The 15,883-nt window shown below is 39.5% G+C and overlaps 1 protein-coding gene across 1 annotated transcript; it reads left to right on the top strand.

Annotated features, from left to right (window-relative positions):
- The first annotated feature begins 1,896 nt into the window (after nt 1-1,896).
- On the top strand, nt 1,897-15,146 carry LOC139713172 (uncharacterized). Its single transcript, XM_071624920.1, has 7 exons — nt 1,897-1,978; nt 6,901-7,059; nt 9,587-9,867; nt 11,298-11,388; nt 12,116-12,256; nt 12,964-13,063; nt 13,577-15,146. The coding sequence occupies exons 1-7, from the start codon at nt 1,897-1,899 to the stop codon at nt 15,144-15,146; spliced, it is 2,424 nt and encodes an 807-aa protein (XP_071481021.1).
- The last annotated feature ends 737 nt before the right edge of the window (nt 15,147-15,883 follow it).

Here is a 15,883-nt window from a genome sequence, read left to right as displayed (position 1 = left end):
TCTTTCTTATTCTGTTGTTGAATAGTCATACTGGCGACGAACCAAGGTTACACGCTCCGCTGGTGTAACGGTGCTTTTGAAGGCGGAAGTGAGCGGAGTTATCTTGCCTGGACTGCGGGCAAACATAAAGAAAATAATGTCAGTGATAGAATTATTTCAGCCTTCTCAATTATAATACGGTATTTCAATATGTCGAGTTACAAATTGTTGTTGAGACGTTTGGATGTTCGGACGTTTTTTTATTTTGTTTTTGCTTTTATGTTTCCCCATGATATATAACAATATATATTTTTTAAGGCAATCCACGTATAATTTACAGGAAGAGTAGATTTGCTTGATTTGAATGGAATTTTTGGGGGAAAAAATGAAGCAAGAACAAGTCTGAACGGCACGTACGGGATAAGTTTTTTTTTCTTTGTTTTTTATTTCTCGAGTGATATAGAGTCCATCCATTTTCACGGATAGTAATAATAAGTATTCTTTGAAACTGATTTGTTTTCTTAAAATTGTCTGGTCATGAAGCATAGATTTAGATTTTGATTGGTGTTCTGTTGAAAAGTGGTTACTTGTTGTTTGGTTAAGTTAATGTTGAAGCTGTGCTCGCTCGTTGGCGTCCACAACGACTTTTTTTTTTTTTTTTTTTTGGCGTTCCATTATTTTAATGTCATTGGGGACGTGTCGACTGAACGCCAGTGACGATATATGACAATATTACTTGAAGACGAACAATTAAAGTGGTCCAGTGAAATCGTTGGCAATATTTTCGTATTATACTCCTCTATCTAGACTGCTTATCCTCTGTGCTGAAGCCAATAGGGAAGTTGTTGTTAAATATTCAAAACCATGTCTTCTCGTATTACGCAATGTCAAAACAGAAGTGCTTATAGCAAGTTTAGGACTGTGCCACGGAAGTGTGGTATGAATCACCTGTATTAATAACGTCAATAGATCTGTTTTAATACCGTAAACTCTTTGCGCTGGATTTCACATAGTGTATATACAGTTTGAAATTGGTTTTAATAGCTCGTTTGCATTTTGTAATGTGGCAGTAATGTGACTTAACAAAACAACCATTTCATACCAACGTTGACAGTGACACCGTTGCAAAACAGGTGTTCGTTCGTACCACTACTAAAAACCGTGGTCGTTTTATTCATTTTTTGTTTTTGTGAAGTCGCAACGACTGGAAGAAAGAATAGCCTTCGTCAGCGCTGTGTGCACATTGTCCATTCGCATTGCGCGCACGCACTCAATGAACCATCAGAACCACACGCATACCGCGGAACCGCAACAATACGGTTTAGAAGTTCCAGAGTAGTCATAGAATGGTATAAAAAGGTAGCCCGACCGAAACTAAGCTGATATTTGTACGATTGTATCACCACCTGAGTGACTAAACACCTTTGTGCCCTCTAACTTGACACATTGTTGCACAGTTGTTCACCTGTAGCTTGCTTAGTTACAACCGAGGTTTTTTTATCATCGCTGCACCAAAAGGAAGAAAAGCGCTCAGGAAAAAGCATAATCAATTAAAACTTCGCAAGTCCAGCGAAATGTCGTAGACTGTCATTGATGCCTTTTACCGTCGTCACCATCTAGAGAGAGGATACCTTCCACCGAGTTTCATCGCTGTGTGTGCTTTCCTGTTTGATATTACCATGGACCACGTATGAAATATCGGCAATTGAAGTAGCATCGTCCATATCTTCGGGGTTCATCGAACCGGTTGGTTCTACCACTGGCATTATACATGATTTTATCATTTACAGGTGTATGTAGGCTATACTCACTCCTCTCGTGAGCTTTGGAAAATTGGTAGAGAAGGAAACAAAACGGACCACTCTTGTCGGAGGACCATCTACTTGTGCACCCAGTGGAAACTATACACAAACGAAGATGATGATGTCCGTGTGGTATCTCATCGTCTGCTGTATACTCTCAGCCGTTCGCTCCAGTACATGCCAGCAGGCAAACAGAAGTAAGTACATCGATAAGACAATCCGGTTTAATTTGACATGCAACATAATCTACTTCGGTTATTTCGTTTGATGTTAACGCCTGACAATGTCATATGATTCCATGCGTGGTTTCATCACATTTCAGCGTTGGTAAATCTCAATATTTTGAAGATTGAGCCCATTTCCTCCAGTTAGATCGTCCGTATTCGTTCTTCATTATAAATTCCTCAAACATTCAATAACTTCCATTGTGTTGTATTGTTTCTTTCTTTGAACAATGAGTTGAGCACTTTGTCGCCATTATACGAAGGAAGTGGTTTGACCCTTGGAATTGAACTGTTAGATTCACCGATTCTCATCACCACCCGCGTTGTTGTTTACGTGAACTTCCTAATGTATGTTACCAGCTTAACCCAATACGGCAATAGGCATCGTCGTTAATAATGTTTCCTTTTGTGTTCCAAGTGCACGTCGCTGTCCGTGATGAAAACTTCAATTTCTCCTTTCTCCGGAAGAAGACATAATATCGAATTCCCTTGGCTTGTTTGTTTCAAGCCTATCTCATAGGACTAGAAGTCCAAAGCTGCGCGGCAGACCTGTATAACTCGAGCAGATCCGCTTTCATCACCCACAATAAACGGTGACGCCTGACGAGCTAAACGCCGGATGCTGTGTGGTATTGGACCTCTCAATGTAGGTCCAAGGGACCTTTGCTCCCCCTTATTGGGGAGAAAGGAGGTTGGGGAGAGGTGAATATTCGGACCTTTTCTTTTCTTCCATACTGAAATGATAACAAATATGGCAAGACAAAAAAAAAACTAACAAGTAAAGGCAAAAGATTTTTTTCGATGTTTATGGTTGTCCTGAAGTTAGCTGTTGCTCGAAATAACATCCGTGAGCACCCTAGAGATATAACAAAACGCAAAAGATAAGAAAGAAAACATGCGTCATTCTATTACCTTCAGCAAGTTTGACATTTTCTAATTTGAACTCATCATGCTCATTGGCAAAGTTACACTATTCATGCACATAGACGTTATGTTTCTCCAAAGCGAAGCTTACCGATAGGAACAGGAAGAACTATTCATCTTTCAAGCAATACGAACTGTAGATAGGTTGTGAGAGATTTCATCCGTGTTTGAATAGACAAACATCAGATCATATAAATGAATAATAAGGAAAGAGATTGATAGATAACCAATACCATTTTCCATGTCTATTGTGGTCTCTAGAACTTCATGCCTATATAGCATGCAAATAGAATTGATTAAAAACAAAAAGCAAACGAACCGACCAAGGTTAACATTATCTGATCAACAGCATTTCCGATGGGATCGGATATTTTAAAGCTTGGGTTCCTGAACCAATCGACAGAGTCTACGGATATTACCAATCTCTGTAGCTACCAGGCTCGCAGAAAGTAAGGTAAAACAAAACTAAGCAAAAGGCTTAAAGACCAACTGCCGATAACGTCTAGGATACAATTATTCAATCAAGAAACATTGTCTTTGTGATGACGTCAGTGAACTTAGTCGTAAAAATCATCATACAGCTTGATGTTGAAATAGCAGAGTCACTTTGTTTTGCTTGTCTATTTCTGATGGAACCATAAACTATCATTCTATAGATTCTGAAAAAGCGCAGAACGCCTGCACAGATGATTTGGAATACATGACCTGCACAGAGTGTGTTTCCGCATGAATAACAGCTTTGTTCTGTTTTATATAAGAATCACGTTCTTTATTGCATTATTGTCTTGCGTTTGCACTCAGCTGTTCCATTCAAAATACTGTCGATGCTGCTCGACTCAGGTTAACATAATATAGACTTATGATACACCAGCGCAGATTGACACATTATGTCTTTGCGGATATACCATATAGGGTATCTATTCATTGCACTTGTCACTGCATAATGATGATCATAAATGCAATGATTATAGTTTATTCAATATGTGTACTGTCAGTTTCCGAGATCTCAAGTATTTGTTATAATTTTTTTTGTAATACCATTTTTGGTATTTGTTATTCCAATCTTCTTTTTCTTTTGCGAAGCTGTATACAACCCATTGCATTATTTATATTCCTTTACAACAAAAATTGGTATGAAAGTGTGATGAGGTCACATGACCATACGAATTCCACGTTGACCTGTAGTCCTCATGATAAGTTGCTTTGAATTATTACAGACGCTGTTTGTTGATTGACACTTTAGTGGCTCAATTTGAATAACATTGTCGAACTTTGCTTACAGAACTTCGCTCTGCTGATTGGAGGAATGAAAAAAAAAAACTCTCAAGCGCACAAAAAGAAAATGTTTTTCGTCTCTCTTTTATGCGATTACTCAAGATAATTATATCCGACCAAAAATTACGATGATTATCAACCGTCGACTTAACAGTTGGTTGTGACACTGCCGTCTGTGTGGGTAAATTTGAAGTTGGCAAATCCTGGATATATTCCCGTTTTTTCATTTTTTTTTTAAACAGAGCTTCATTTTCACGCAATATACCAGAGATTCTGATGGCATGTCGGATCATGCAGTTTGCATTGTTTTCTTCAAACTGGAAATAGTGCCTTTAAGCATAATGATTGGAGTTAGTTTCCTGTTACTAGGTACGCGGAAAAGAGTGCTGATGGGCTTTGTTCCATGAGTGCCCTCGGGTTTGTACACATTATTTTTTGATACCGACTCAAGATTATCAAGGTAATCCCAAATTGCTATTGAATAAAAGGATGATAAATGTTTTAGCGTTTTCAGAAATGAGCCAGAATGTCGAAATGACCAACAAAAGGTGACATAGCAATACGTCTTAGCGCTTTTGTCATCAGTTTCTAGAGGAGCTTGAGCACATCGATCACACGAACCCTGTGCACGTGCTATATTCAATAAAAACAACAACATTATGTACAGGTGTATATTGAAATGCACAAAGGCTATATAAGAACACATCATCTATTGTTTCAAGAAGGTTCATCTTTCCGACAAGCAGTGACAAGTGACGTCCGTGAGGAAATGCAAGGTCACGTCATGGGGCATTGGTAGAGCCGTGATGTCATGAAGGTTTTGTGACGTATTTAATAGGCCTGAGCTTTGCAGTTTTGCACGTAAGCTGTATATGACAACAGTATTGGCCAGACCAGATCATTATACACTTCACAATTATGATTATAGACATTCCATTTTATCCCTATACTTCAATCTATTTTGCAATAATTTACCGTGTTAAGGGACTCTCTTGTTGGAATAATTTGGTGCAAATGTAATATTTGGGGGACTAAAAAATCATCGCATTCCATTAAAGTTTATCAAAGCGAATAACACAGCAGGGTTTTAATGCATCATACATTGGCCTGCTTTGACGCGTACCAATCGGAAAGCCGGGGTTGACCCACAGTTTTGAACGCCGATGAAGATGAGAAGAATATAATGACAGGGTCGTATCAGGGATTACCCTCAGCTAGATACTGGTTAGTAATATATAATTAGAGTAAAGATTAGAGTTAGGGTTAGGCTTAGGGTTAGAGTTTGGGTTAAGGTTAGGATTAGGTTCAGGATTAGGATTAGGGTTAGGGTTAGGAGCATGCAGGGTCTGTGTGCCTCTTTGTGTATACATTTTTATTTCATATACGATACTACACCATCAATATACGCATAACACAAGACCATTATCTATTGTTTTATGTAGATACGTATACAGTTACAAGTTCTTACAGGTCTGTGTGCGTAAATATAATTATCATAAGTCTATTTCATACTACCACAGCCTTCTTTCAAGCGACCATGGGATGTTCTTTTATTAGCATCCCCCCAATAAAGGAAGGATCTTCCCAATCCGAAGCGACGCCCGTGCCGGCCCGTCTCTGCGAACAACCCGCTTATCTCCCCCGAAGTCTATCCCTCCTGAGTCCGTCTGTCACCGCTGAAAGCGCGCGGAGGCTTCTACAAGCATGTGCGCCGCATTATTATACTAACTCCTCTTTTTCCATATTCCACTCCATCTTAATTTGTCTGCACGAGAAAATGAGCGCCTAGATGAAGGAAAGACTAACGGTGGATAATCCAAACTACAAATTAGAAACTGCCGGCTGTGGCGGGGGATTAAATCGACTAGAAAGAGAGAGAGGAAAAAAAAAACTCCTCAAAAAAAAAAAAAAAGAGTCCACGAGTAGCAGAAATAGTTAATTAGGGGAATCTAAATATTTTGTCTAATAACAAAATCCACCGTGATAGTTTTTTCCTCTTTATATTCAGAGAGAACAAACTGTCCACAGAGGGATATGTGGGTCTCAACCTCTGTTCGAAACAATTGATGGAAATTTTCATAAAATTTCTGAAAATTCCTTTGTGTGTGTGTGTGTGTGCGTGTGTGTGTGTGTTTTTTCTCTTTTCTCCGAGTTTTGCTGTCGTTATCATTATCGTTGTTGTGTTTTGTTTTGTTTTTAGATAGCTAGAGGATCAAATAAGAAAATGACACCACCGACTGCAAGAGACTGTTCCATTATAGGATCAACAAATCATTTCATTCTTGTTTTGTTGTTGCTGATGTTGTTACATTTGATAATAATTATGTCGTGTGCTTTGTTTCCATCTTTTGGATGGCCATCCTGTATCATTATTATTATCATCATTATTTTTTACAATCGCTGTCATCATTACTATTAATTTGTCAACTCTCGTCCACCCTACAACAAAGCAGGGTCAGCAAAATAGCGCCATGAGAGCGTCACTTGCAATAGTGATCATCATGTTCAGAGACCAATCTGGGACTAGACATATCTAGAACAACGCTCTCCAAGCCGACTAAACCCTCCGAACAAAATAACAAGCAAAGATAGTTCTGCAAATATCTTGTAACGAGACACTCGATATCATCTACTTGAAAGATTTTAATTTATATCATACAAATTCAAACATGAATATTTCCCTGTTTCTTACACAGCCCTCGCCTCTTGCAGTTTCGAGAATACGGAGAACTGCGGCTTCGAGATCGTGCCTGACCTTAACGGCGTACACCACTTGGAGCTGTGGACCCTCAGCATGGGGGGCAAGCTGGGGAGAAACGCACCACGATCCGACCACACCCCCGAATCTAATCTAGGTAAGAATTGAACATTGGTGCTTTCATGTAATTTAATCTGAATTGTATAGGAAAGAAACAAACAGGTCATATCAAGAGTATGACTACATAATTACACCTGCATTACAGCTGAATGATTGTTCGTTGATCTCAATATCACAATGCGAAGCAGACGACATTTAAGTCTATATCATGTAAACCATATTAATTTTATTTCTTTATTTCATACGTATTTATATAATCCATACATTCTATTGACTCGAAATATTTTTTAAGACCCTTTAAACGCTGCTTGCCAAGGACAGGGTTTTCAAAAAGAATCAAAATTAGAAACTTTTGTATCACAATTAAGAGTAATGTCGTTCTTCATGCTGTCAAATTTCTTTCAAAGTATATCCTGTTTGTCTATTCGAGTGTTTGTGCCAAGATGGCTTTTAGGGAAAGAATAACGTCTAAAAAATCAGTAGGGAATTTCACGGTGCACCTTGTCTCAATGCGGTGTTATTGGTATTCGCGTTGTTAACCACATCCTTTTTTTTCCTGTTGGTTGTTCTGTCAGATTGTAGTTCAGCTAGCCCAATCAAGTGTATCGCCTCTGAGAGCATTGTCGAGGTGACTAAAAAAAAACATAATGTGTGTCATCTAAGTATTTTATATGCCGCAGAAGAAACCAATTGCACTCTTTTTATTGTGATCACTGGTTTGCGGAAATAAGAAAAACATGGGTATATATATCCCGGCCCTTTTGAAGCCTTTATTGAATACGTTATAATGAATTTCACTGCACAAGCAGTACCAAAACGAAAAACTAAGAATAGCGTTCTTCATTGACACAATGTAGTTGTATTATTTTTTATGCAACCACATCATGCAGAACTGGCGGTTGATATCAAGTGATTTTAGTTGAGAAGTATGAAGTTAATGTTCTCTGCATGTGATTTGGTTCTTTCACGTAGTTTTAATTTTGCTTCCCTAATTCACATCCTATCATTATTCCTTTTTTTTTTGTAAGGAACAGATTGAAAAATAACCAGAAATTGCAATGCTCAAGTTCATCAAATATTATCACCGCCGTCCCTAACTAACGCCAAATTTTAGGCTCAGCAGAGATAAGCGTCAATATGTTCACCACATATACAGGATATATTTGAAGTGTACATATCACGCTGTCAACGCAGGGATTTATTCTCATTACAAGGGAACAGTCGTAAAGTAAATTGATCAAGAAGTCTATCCAATAACTTGCGATATTTCTACGTTCTGCTACAGAAGAAGACTTAAAGATGGAAATAGAGATAGATAGATAGATAGATAGATAGATAGATAGATAGATAGATAGATAGACCGAAAGAAAAAAAACGAAAGACACAGTGAGGGAGAGATAGATAGATTGAAAGAGAGGTGGGGGGGGCAGACAGACAAAACGCGGAAATTATGTAGACAAGCGAGACACTCTGATAAATCCAAGGGATTCGGGCCAAAAGAAATGACAGGAAATTGTGCGTTCGGGGTTAGATCGACTTAACATGTGAACGTGGCCATGATGGTGGTTACCTTGAAAAGACTATAACACTTGCTTTCTATTTTCTGCGTATATATCAGGTGTGACCGTGACCATCGATGTAAGTGTCACGAATATACTTGTGTTCGCGTACATTATTTTCTATCAAGACTCGACACTATTTTTTTTTTTTTTTTTGGTGGCCCGTTCGGGCAACTGAAATCTTTAAATGTGAAATTTTGGTGGTCCGAAAAAGATATAATGGCCCAAAATACAAGCAAACGTAACAATCCATTTACAATCTTATATAGTTACCGGATCGGGCCACGAGAAGATAAATTTGGTGGCACGACACCAATGTTTTATGTGTACATAAAAGCACTCACATTTTTTTTTAAGAAAGAGGGTTCAAATTTAACGACAGTTAATCCAAATATAGTCCTGACAATGACATAACAAAATCCATTTCATTCATTTGTCATTTTCAACAAAGAATATCAGTCTACAAAACAGAACATGAAAATCATTTTGCATGATATTCTACATACATCGAAATATAATATAAACACAAATTGCTGTGTCTTTATAAAACATTCGTTTGTGTCTATAATCACGTTGTACTGTGATGGAAGATTTGATATCGATTTATTTTGCCAACTCCATAATCGTCTCATGTGGAATCAGTGATCTAGCACAGAACATACTGAATGAATATTTAGAAAACATATCATACTACCGGTAGTACTCCGAGGCACTTAAGTGTCTTCTTAATAGTCAGATTAAACGTTTTGTTCTGTTTTGTCTTGTGCAGTATACAAAGTTAATGGCTGGAAAACCCAATGATATCGTTGTTTACAGTACGTCATGTCATTTGTGACATAACTGTTTGGCATTATCACATTTATGATATTATCATGACATAGAGAAAAAAATACTTCGCTTAGCGTCTATAATACCACATTGTAACTTATTGCGCGGATCACGGAAAAAGCACATCCTCGTTGATCTACTTTCTAAAATAACATTATTTCTATATCTTGTTCTCAGATTGGCTCGCCAGCACGAAATCGCTGGAAAGCACCAGCGTGGCTGATTTCAATAACTTCACCACCGTCATCGTCTCGCCCAGCATGAACTTCAGCACCGGTCGGGGTCACGTGACCTTTTACTACTTCCTGTGGATAACAGACGACCCGGAAGGAAACCAGGACACCTACCCGACCTTGACTGTGAAGGGGTGTGATGAAGAAATGATGTGGCGGAGGCAGGATTTCACCACCGGGTGGCAGGTTGCGGCTTTTGATTTCACGTGCAGTGAACCAGGACTGGTAAGATATTGAAGAGTCTGTGGTTATATGCACAATTTCTCCCCATACCCGCCCTCTACCGTTTCAAGCATCGACATGCACACTCGTCTACACCAAGCCTAGCTCTACCTCTCTTTTCTCCTTGCAATGGTGTCCCCAACTATTATACAAGCCATCCGATATCTGGTCGTCGTTGCGTCCAATTCAAGTCTCCGGCAAAGCCATTGAAAATTACAAAAGAGTCTGCAAAGAAAACACCGATCATTTAGTCACTAGCAGAATATCAACTGTTAGAATTCTCGTGAAGCGAAAAAAAAAATAGTTTCATAAATATTGTTTTGTCTAAAAGTCTGTTCCATAACTTTTTATAAAGGCCATGACATATCAACTCTATACACTCATAATTATAATAGCGAATATATATATAGTCCACACTATTCTTAAATCGCTATAGCCGTTTGATTGGAGTCAAAGATACCGCTAGTAGCCAGCGCTGGTAGGCATAGCTCTGTATATGTAATATAAAATCAAACCAAGCAACGCATCATTGACCAATTCATCTGAAGTGCGTATGTAAATACTTTCTACCAGACATAAGCTATGCATAGTGATTGCATAGGCCTTCACATAACAGAATTAGATCGTCAATTTTCGACGTCTCCCGTTCATTTTAGAGCTAGTTCATGCTTGACACGCGACATAGGGAAAAAGATGAAAGCTACACATTCTTTAAGTGTACAGTCGTCCAGTGACAACGTTGCATTCCACACATGTGTAATAATCATCTGTATGTAAATGTGCCAGTTTCTGTGCTTATGGTAAAGTATGGTTGTCGTGACTGGACCATTGCAGGAAAGATCTGGTCGGAAATCAACAGATAGGTCTGATAAAGGGGGTATCCGGTAGCAGGGGAAAAGAGAGGTCAATCTACGTTGACTTTTTGGCTTTGAAGTTTGTTATATGAAAGTTCACAAATCCCGAAGTGAACACTAATGCTGTATACTGTAGCCCATGTTGAAGAAATTAGCAATGTGTGAGCTACTTATATAGTAATCATGAAGGTTTAATCGTTATTCTATAAGTACAGGTATATTAAGAACAATTATACATTGTACTGGCAGCATAAACTTCCTAATGGCGTTTGTTTGCGATCTATGCCAAGAAGACGGAACAATTATAGTATTTCATAAGTCTGATTTCTCATATTTTGCATACTTTTCTCGCTATTCTAGGGCATATTATTATGCCGAAATTTTTTCAGGAACAATCTGCTTAGGGCAGTGTAATTTTCCCCCATAAATAGGCCTACATAATCTAATGAGACGTTTAAAAAGATAGGGCTAGCAAACATTGAGGGCAGCAAACAGACACATACAAAATAATGTGACGGCATGTTAGTTATTTCAGGGAAGTATACTTATTACATAATTCCAACTTTTTTACCTTTGTAGATCACATTCGAAGCCCTTCATCAACGGCCTGGCTCAGGTGTCGCCATCGATGACGTCAAAATCATAGAAATTCCCAATCAACGAACAGAAGGTGAGAGCAAAGCATTCGTGATAAACTGCTGCCGTTTTAGATGAATTAACGTTATCCCATTCTAAGATGGTGAAGGAGAGTTCTTACGTTGGCATTGACAATTTGGCAAGACCAAAAAGATGGAAAGTAATAACAGGAACAAAAGAAAAAGCTAACCACACAAAAGAGATGATGCAGTTTGTAAGACGGGACATCACAAAAGAGGCAAATATATGTCCCCCACAAGTGAAAAGAACACACACGCACACAAAAAGGTTAAGAACAAAAGTCTAAACAGTACAAATAACAATGAGAATGTGAAGGGCGTTAAGGTGCCTCGAACTCTCTGGCTTAGTGGCAACTGAACCCCCTTATCATCCTCAACCGACTTAATGTGTGCCTTTGAATCTTTAGGACAACTTTTTCCAATTTCGACTACAGCTAGATTATTATTGACGGATACTGATTTGGAAGAGCCTGGAGTTGCGGAGGATGACTTGGCGTAAATAACCCTTTTTGGAAATGACAAACGTCAAATTAATTCAATAGGCAACAATAGATAGATAGATAAATAAATAAATAAATAAATAAATAAATAAATAAATAAATAAATAAATAAATAAATAAACAAACAAATAAATAGATAAATAAATAAATGAATGAATAAATAAATAGATAAATAAATAAAAGATAAACGTTTTCATTTTGTTATGGCTAATAATGATTTTCTATGTCATCATACCATCAGTGACAGGCATGGATCCGTCACCAACTCTCGAAATAGCGACACGATCTCCCATCTCACGTTCTTCCACGTCACCTGATACATCTCGACACACCGACAACACCACGACAGAAAGTGCTCTTAGCGATTCGACTGGCATTGGAGGTGAGAATAAAAGATTATTCTCTATATTTTCACTGATAATTGAATCAATAACTTTATATTCATAACTATATCATATTATCGTGTAACCATTATCTTGATAACTAGAATTATTACAGAAATTATGCTTTGTTGACAAGTATATTAGTTATTATAGTTATCATGATCGCGACATTGATAACGGAGGGATATGGAGGAGGGAGTATAGGTGGGTATCGGCATGCAGCACAGAACACTTTTGATGTTGATTTCCCTTAAAAGATAGAGGACATGCAGCTAGTATATGTCAATCATTCTTAACTTATCCATCCTTCTCTAATATACTTGTTAAGAAAAAAATGTGATTTTTCACGCTTCACTTCTGAGGTCGATGTTTGTCATACCTCTCTTCTTGTGGCTATCTATCTATCTATCTATCTATCCATCTATCTATCTATCTACCTATCTATCTATCCATCTATATATCTATTTACCTATCTACCTATCTATTTATCTATCTATCTATCTCTTTACCTCTATCTATCTATCTATCTATCTATATATCTATCTATCTATCTCTTGACCTCTATCTATCTATCTATCTATCTATCTATCTAGATTTCTATCTATTAATCTAACTTTCTATCATCACCTGTATTTATATTGATATATATGTATGTATTATGATATTTCTCAGTTCTTCAATGCACTGTGATATCTTATTTCTCCAGAAGGTCGAGTGCTCATTCTCGCAGCTGGTTGTCTCCTGGGCGCCGCGCTCATCCTGACGTTCAGTATTGCCATCCACTGCTGCTTCTGGAGGAAGAAAAGGTGAGACATTAAGAAAAGAAAAGAAAAGAAAAAAAGCAGCCCCTGTTAATATTTCTTTCTCTCTTTAACCCATCAAGTCGATTGCGAGGATTGTGACAGACTGACCCTGGCTTTGACAGTAGGCTACAAATTCGCTTTTCTTTTGTCACATCGAATTTTGCATACATTTTGTGCTCACATCTTCACTCTTGTCGTTGCTTTATGGAGCAGGAAGTTGAAATAATTCATCTTACCACCATCTGACACGATTAGTCATGGGAACAACATATTTGCTGATCATCATGACGAAAAAAATCATAAATAATTGTATAGAATTTCACGTTTTTAGTATGGTTCCTCTGGCGTACAGTAGAATCGAAAATCTTACATCATTGCAATGTTGGTTGTTGTTTTTTGTATGTATGTATTATCGTTTGCTAGGGAAATAAATTTCATTGAACCTGAAAAGTGTAAGTAGAGTCTTGACGTGGTATATCATGGTTGGCATGTTTTTATTTCTAAATTTCGTTGTAGACGGGCCGAGGAAGATCATATCACAAGCAGCAACGGTGGTCTCCAGGTCTCCAACACCGGCTACGACTTCCTAACCACCATCGTCGGCATCAACAACGGACTCGACGGCAGCAAAACCATAGCAACGGAGTCCACAACGCTGTCGACCATCGGCAAGGGCTCGTCCTACCAGATGGACATTCTGTCGGTAAGAAGGGTTGCAGACGACACCTTCGAGAAGCGATTGGATGGGTCGTATGGGATGCCCTCTAAGGGCAAGAGACGCAGCATTACCCTGGCCTCCTTCAAGAGGGTCCGGAGCAGCCGCGACAGGAGCTTCGAGTACTCTGAGATTCCAGAGAGCACGTCCCCAACGGATGAGAACGTCTACCACTTTGCCACCCTGCAGACGCAACAATCTAATCCCAAGGCACCCAAGCTTGGTGTCATAGGGCGGACCAAAGCTCTAGTGAGGAGCAACTCCCTGCCTTCCAGGAACAGCACGGAGAGTTGTGTGAGCATTCGAATGGAGGGACCCTACCACATCACAGATCTCATCGGCAACGTTGGTATGGACAACGCCATTTTCCCCTCCATGGAAACAGTAATCTTCGACGAAGTCTCCTCGCGAAGGAAGAGTAGCGTGAAGTACGACCAACCTCTACAGAACGTTCCCCAGCAGACTGACCCCAATGCTAACAGATATGAAGAGCTGAACAAATCGAGCAGCGGACCAGATTTGATGCTACAGGATAGTCCGAAACGAGCAGCGGGTGGCCATCAACAAGCAGAAACTGAACAGCATGTCTACAAAGAGCTAGAAACAAAGGGTCGAGGCGATTGGTATGATCTCCTTGATCACGTGTCATCGACGTCAACATCACATGACATCAACCAGTCTGAGACTGGAGAACATGTTTACAAAGCCCTCGAACATCGACAGCGCGACCAAGACAACTATGATCTCTTGCAATCCACAAATTTGCACACGACTATTCAAAAACAAGACAGTGCAAAATATCACGTTTACAATGAGTTGCAAACACCAAAGGACCAGGACAACTACGACCTTTTGGAGCCAGAGAGTCCGCAAGTCAAGCAAGCCCATCGCGATCTCTCAGATTATGAAAACCCTCCAGCCGTTGGGCCCAAACCTGCATCCCCTTTCGCTCCGAGACCCATGTCACCGCGACACAATTGGCAGCTGCCCTCTGCGGCTCAACGTGAGACAGCGCCTCCAGCAGCAGCTGTCGATCAGGGTCCGGAGGGTTTCGTCATGGTTCGCGATCCGAAGTACTACACTCTCGTCCCCGACATCGTCCGAGACGCCAGCTACGAGTATCCCGCCGTGGTCTTCCAAGAAATCGACGGCTTTGATGACGACGATGCCAGCGATACGGACTCTAACGCCTACGAGAGCTTCGAGCGACCGATTACGCCGAAAGACCGACGGCAGAGCTTGAAATCGAAGAGCGCGAGCAACGACCGGGCCGGGGAAGGACTTGGGAAGAAATCTCAGAGTGACCCCGCCGCCCTAAAACAGCAGCAACTGGCTAAATTCTTAGACGATGATTACGAGAATATCGAATAGACTTGTCAGGCTAGTCGATTTAGACGGCCACCTAACGATCGAGCAAAGTTAGTGTCAGGCTGGCTATACATATAGCAAAAGAGTTGTTTCCCCCAACAAGCACCACCACAGGTGCGTTCTACGCACATGAACAACAGCAACAACAACAACAACAACAACGATGACGACGACGACAACAACAGCAGCAACAACAACAAAACAAAAACAAAACCTTGTATATGTTGTTGTTGTTGTTGTTGTTTTTCAACGACTGGGCGAATTTGAGGTCAGATGAGGCAGATGAACCAAAAGAGATGAAGTTATGATATATGCCCACAAATATCAAATTGATGTGATCAATGCAGGTCAGACTATTGCCAACAGTCCCCCTCCCCCCTGCTTTTTGTTTATGATATTATCAACTCCTGAGTCTTTCTTTTTTTTGGGGGGGGGGGGCATAAAGAGAGCAATAAATAAGGGCTCTTGCTGCAACTGTAAGCTCTCTTGCAAATAATGACTGTTATCAAAAATCGCAGGTCTTAATTACAGTGGCAAAAAAATAGTTATAACTCTAGGCTATACTCATATATAGGCCAATCAGTCGTATTAGGATAAGCTCTTTCCTAGAGAATCATACTGCAGGGCTGGCCCTTGGTCCGACTTGAGAAGAAGGGATGGAATTGACATTCACACAGCTATTCTTATTATCCGTTATGATTTGGAACTAAAATGTATTGGTTGTTGAAAGGACAAACACA

The sequence above is a fragment of the Diadema antillarum genome, unplaced genomic scaffold, assembly GCF_040938485.1.
Source record: "Diadema antillarum isolate AM-2024a unplaced genomic scaffold, OU_Dant_1.0 seq00001920_RagTag, whole genome shotgun sequence".
NCBI classification, from domain to species: domain Eukaryota; kingdom Metazoa; phylum Echinodermata; class Echinoidea; order Diadematoida; family Diadematidae; genus Diadema; species Diadema antillarum.
Note: the sequence above shows the minus strand (reverse complement) of the source record. Positions and strands in the feature narration are given on the sequence as shown.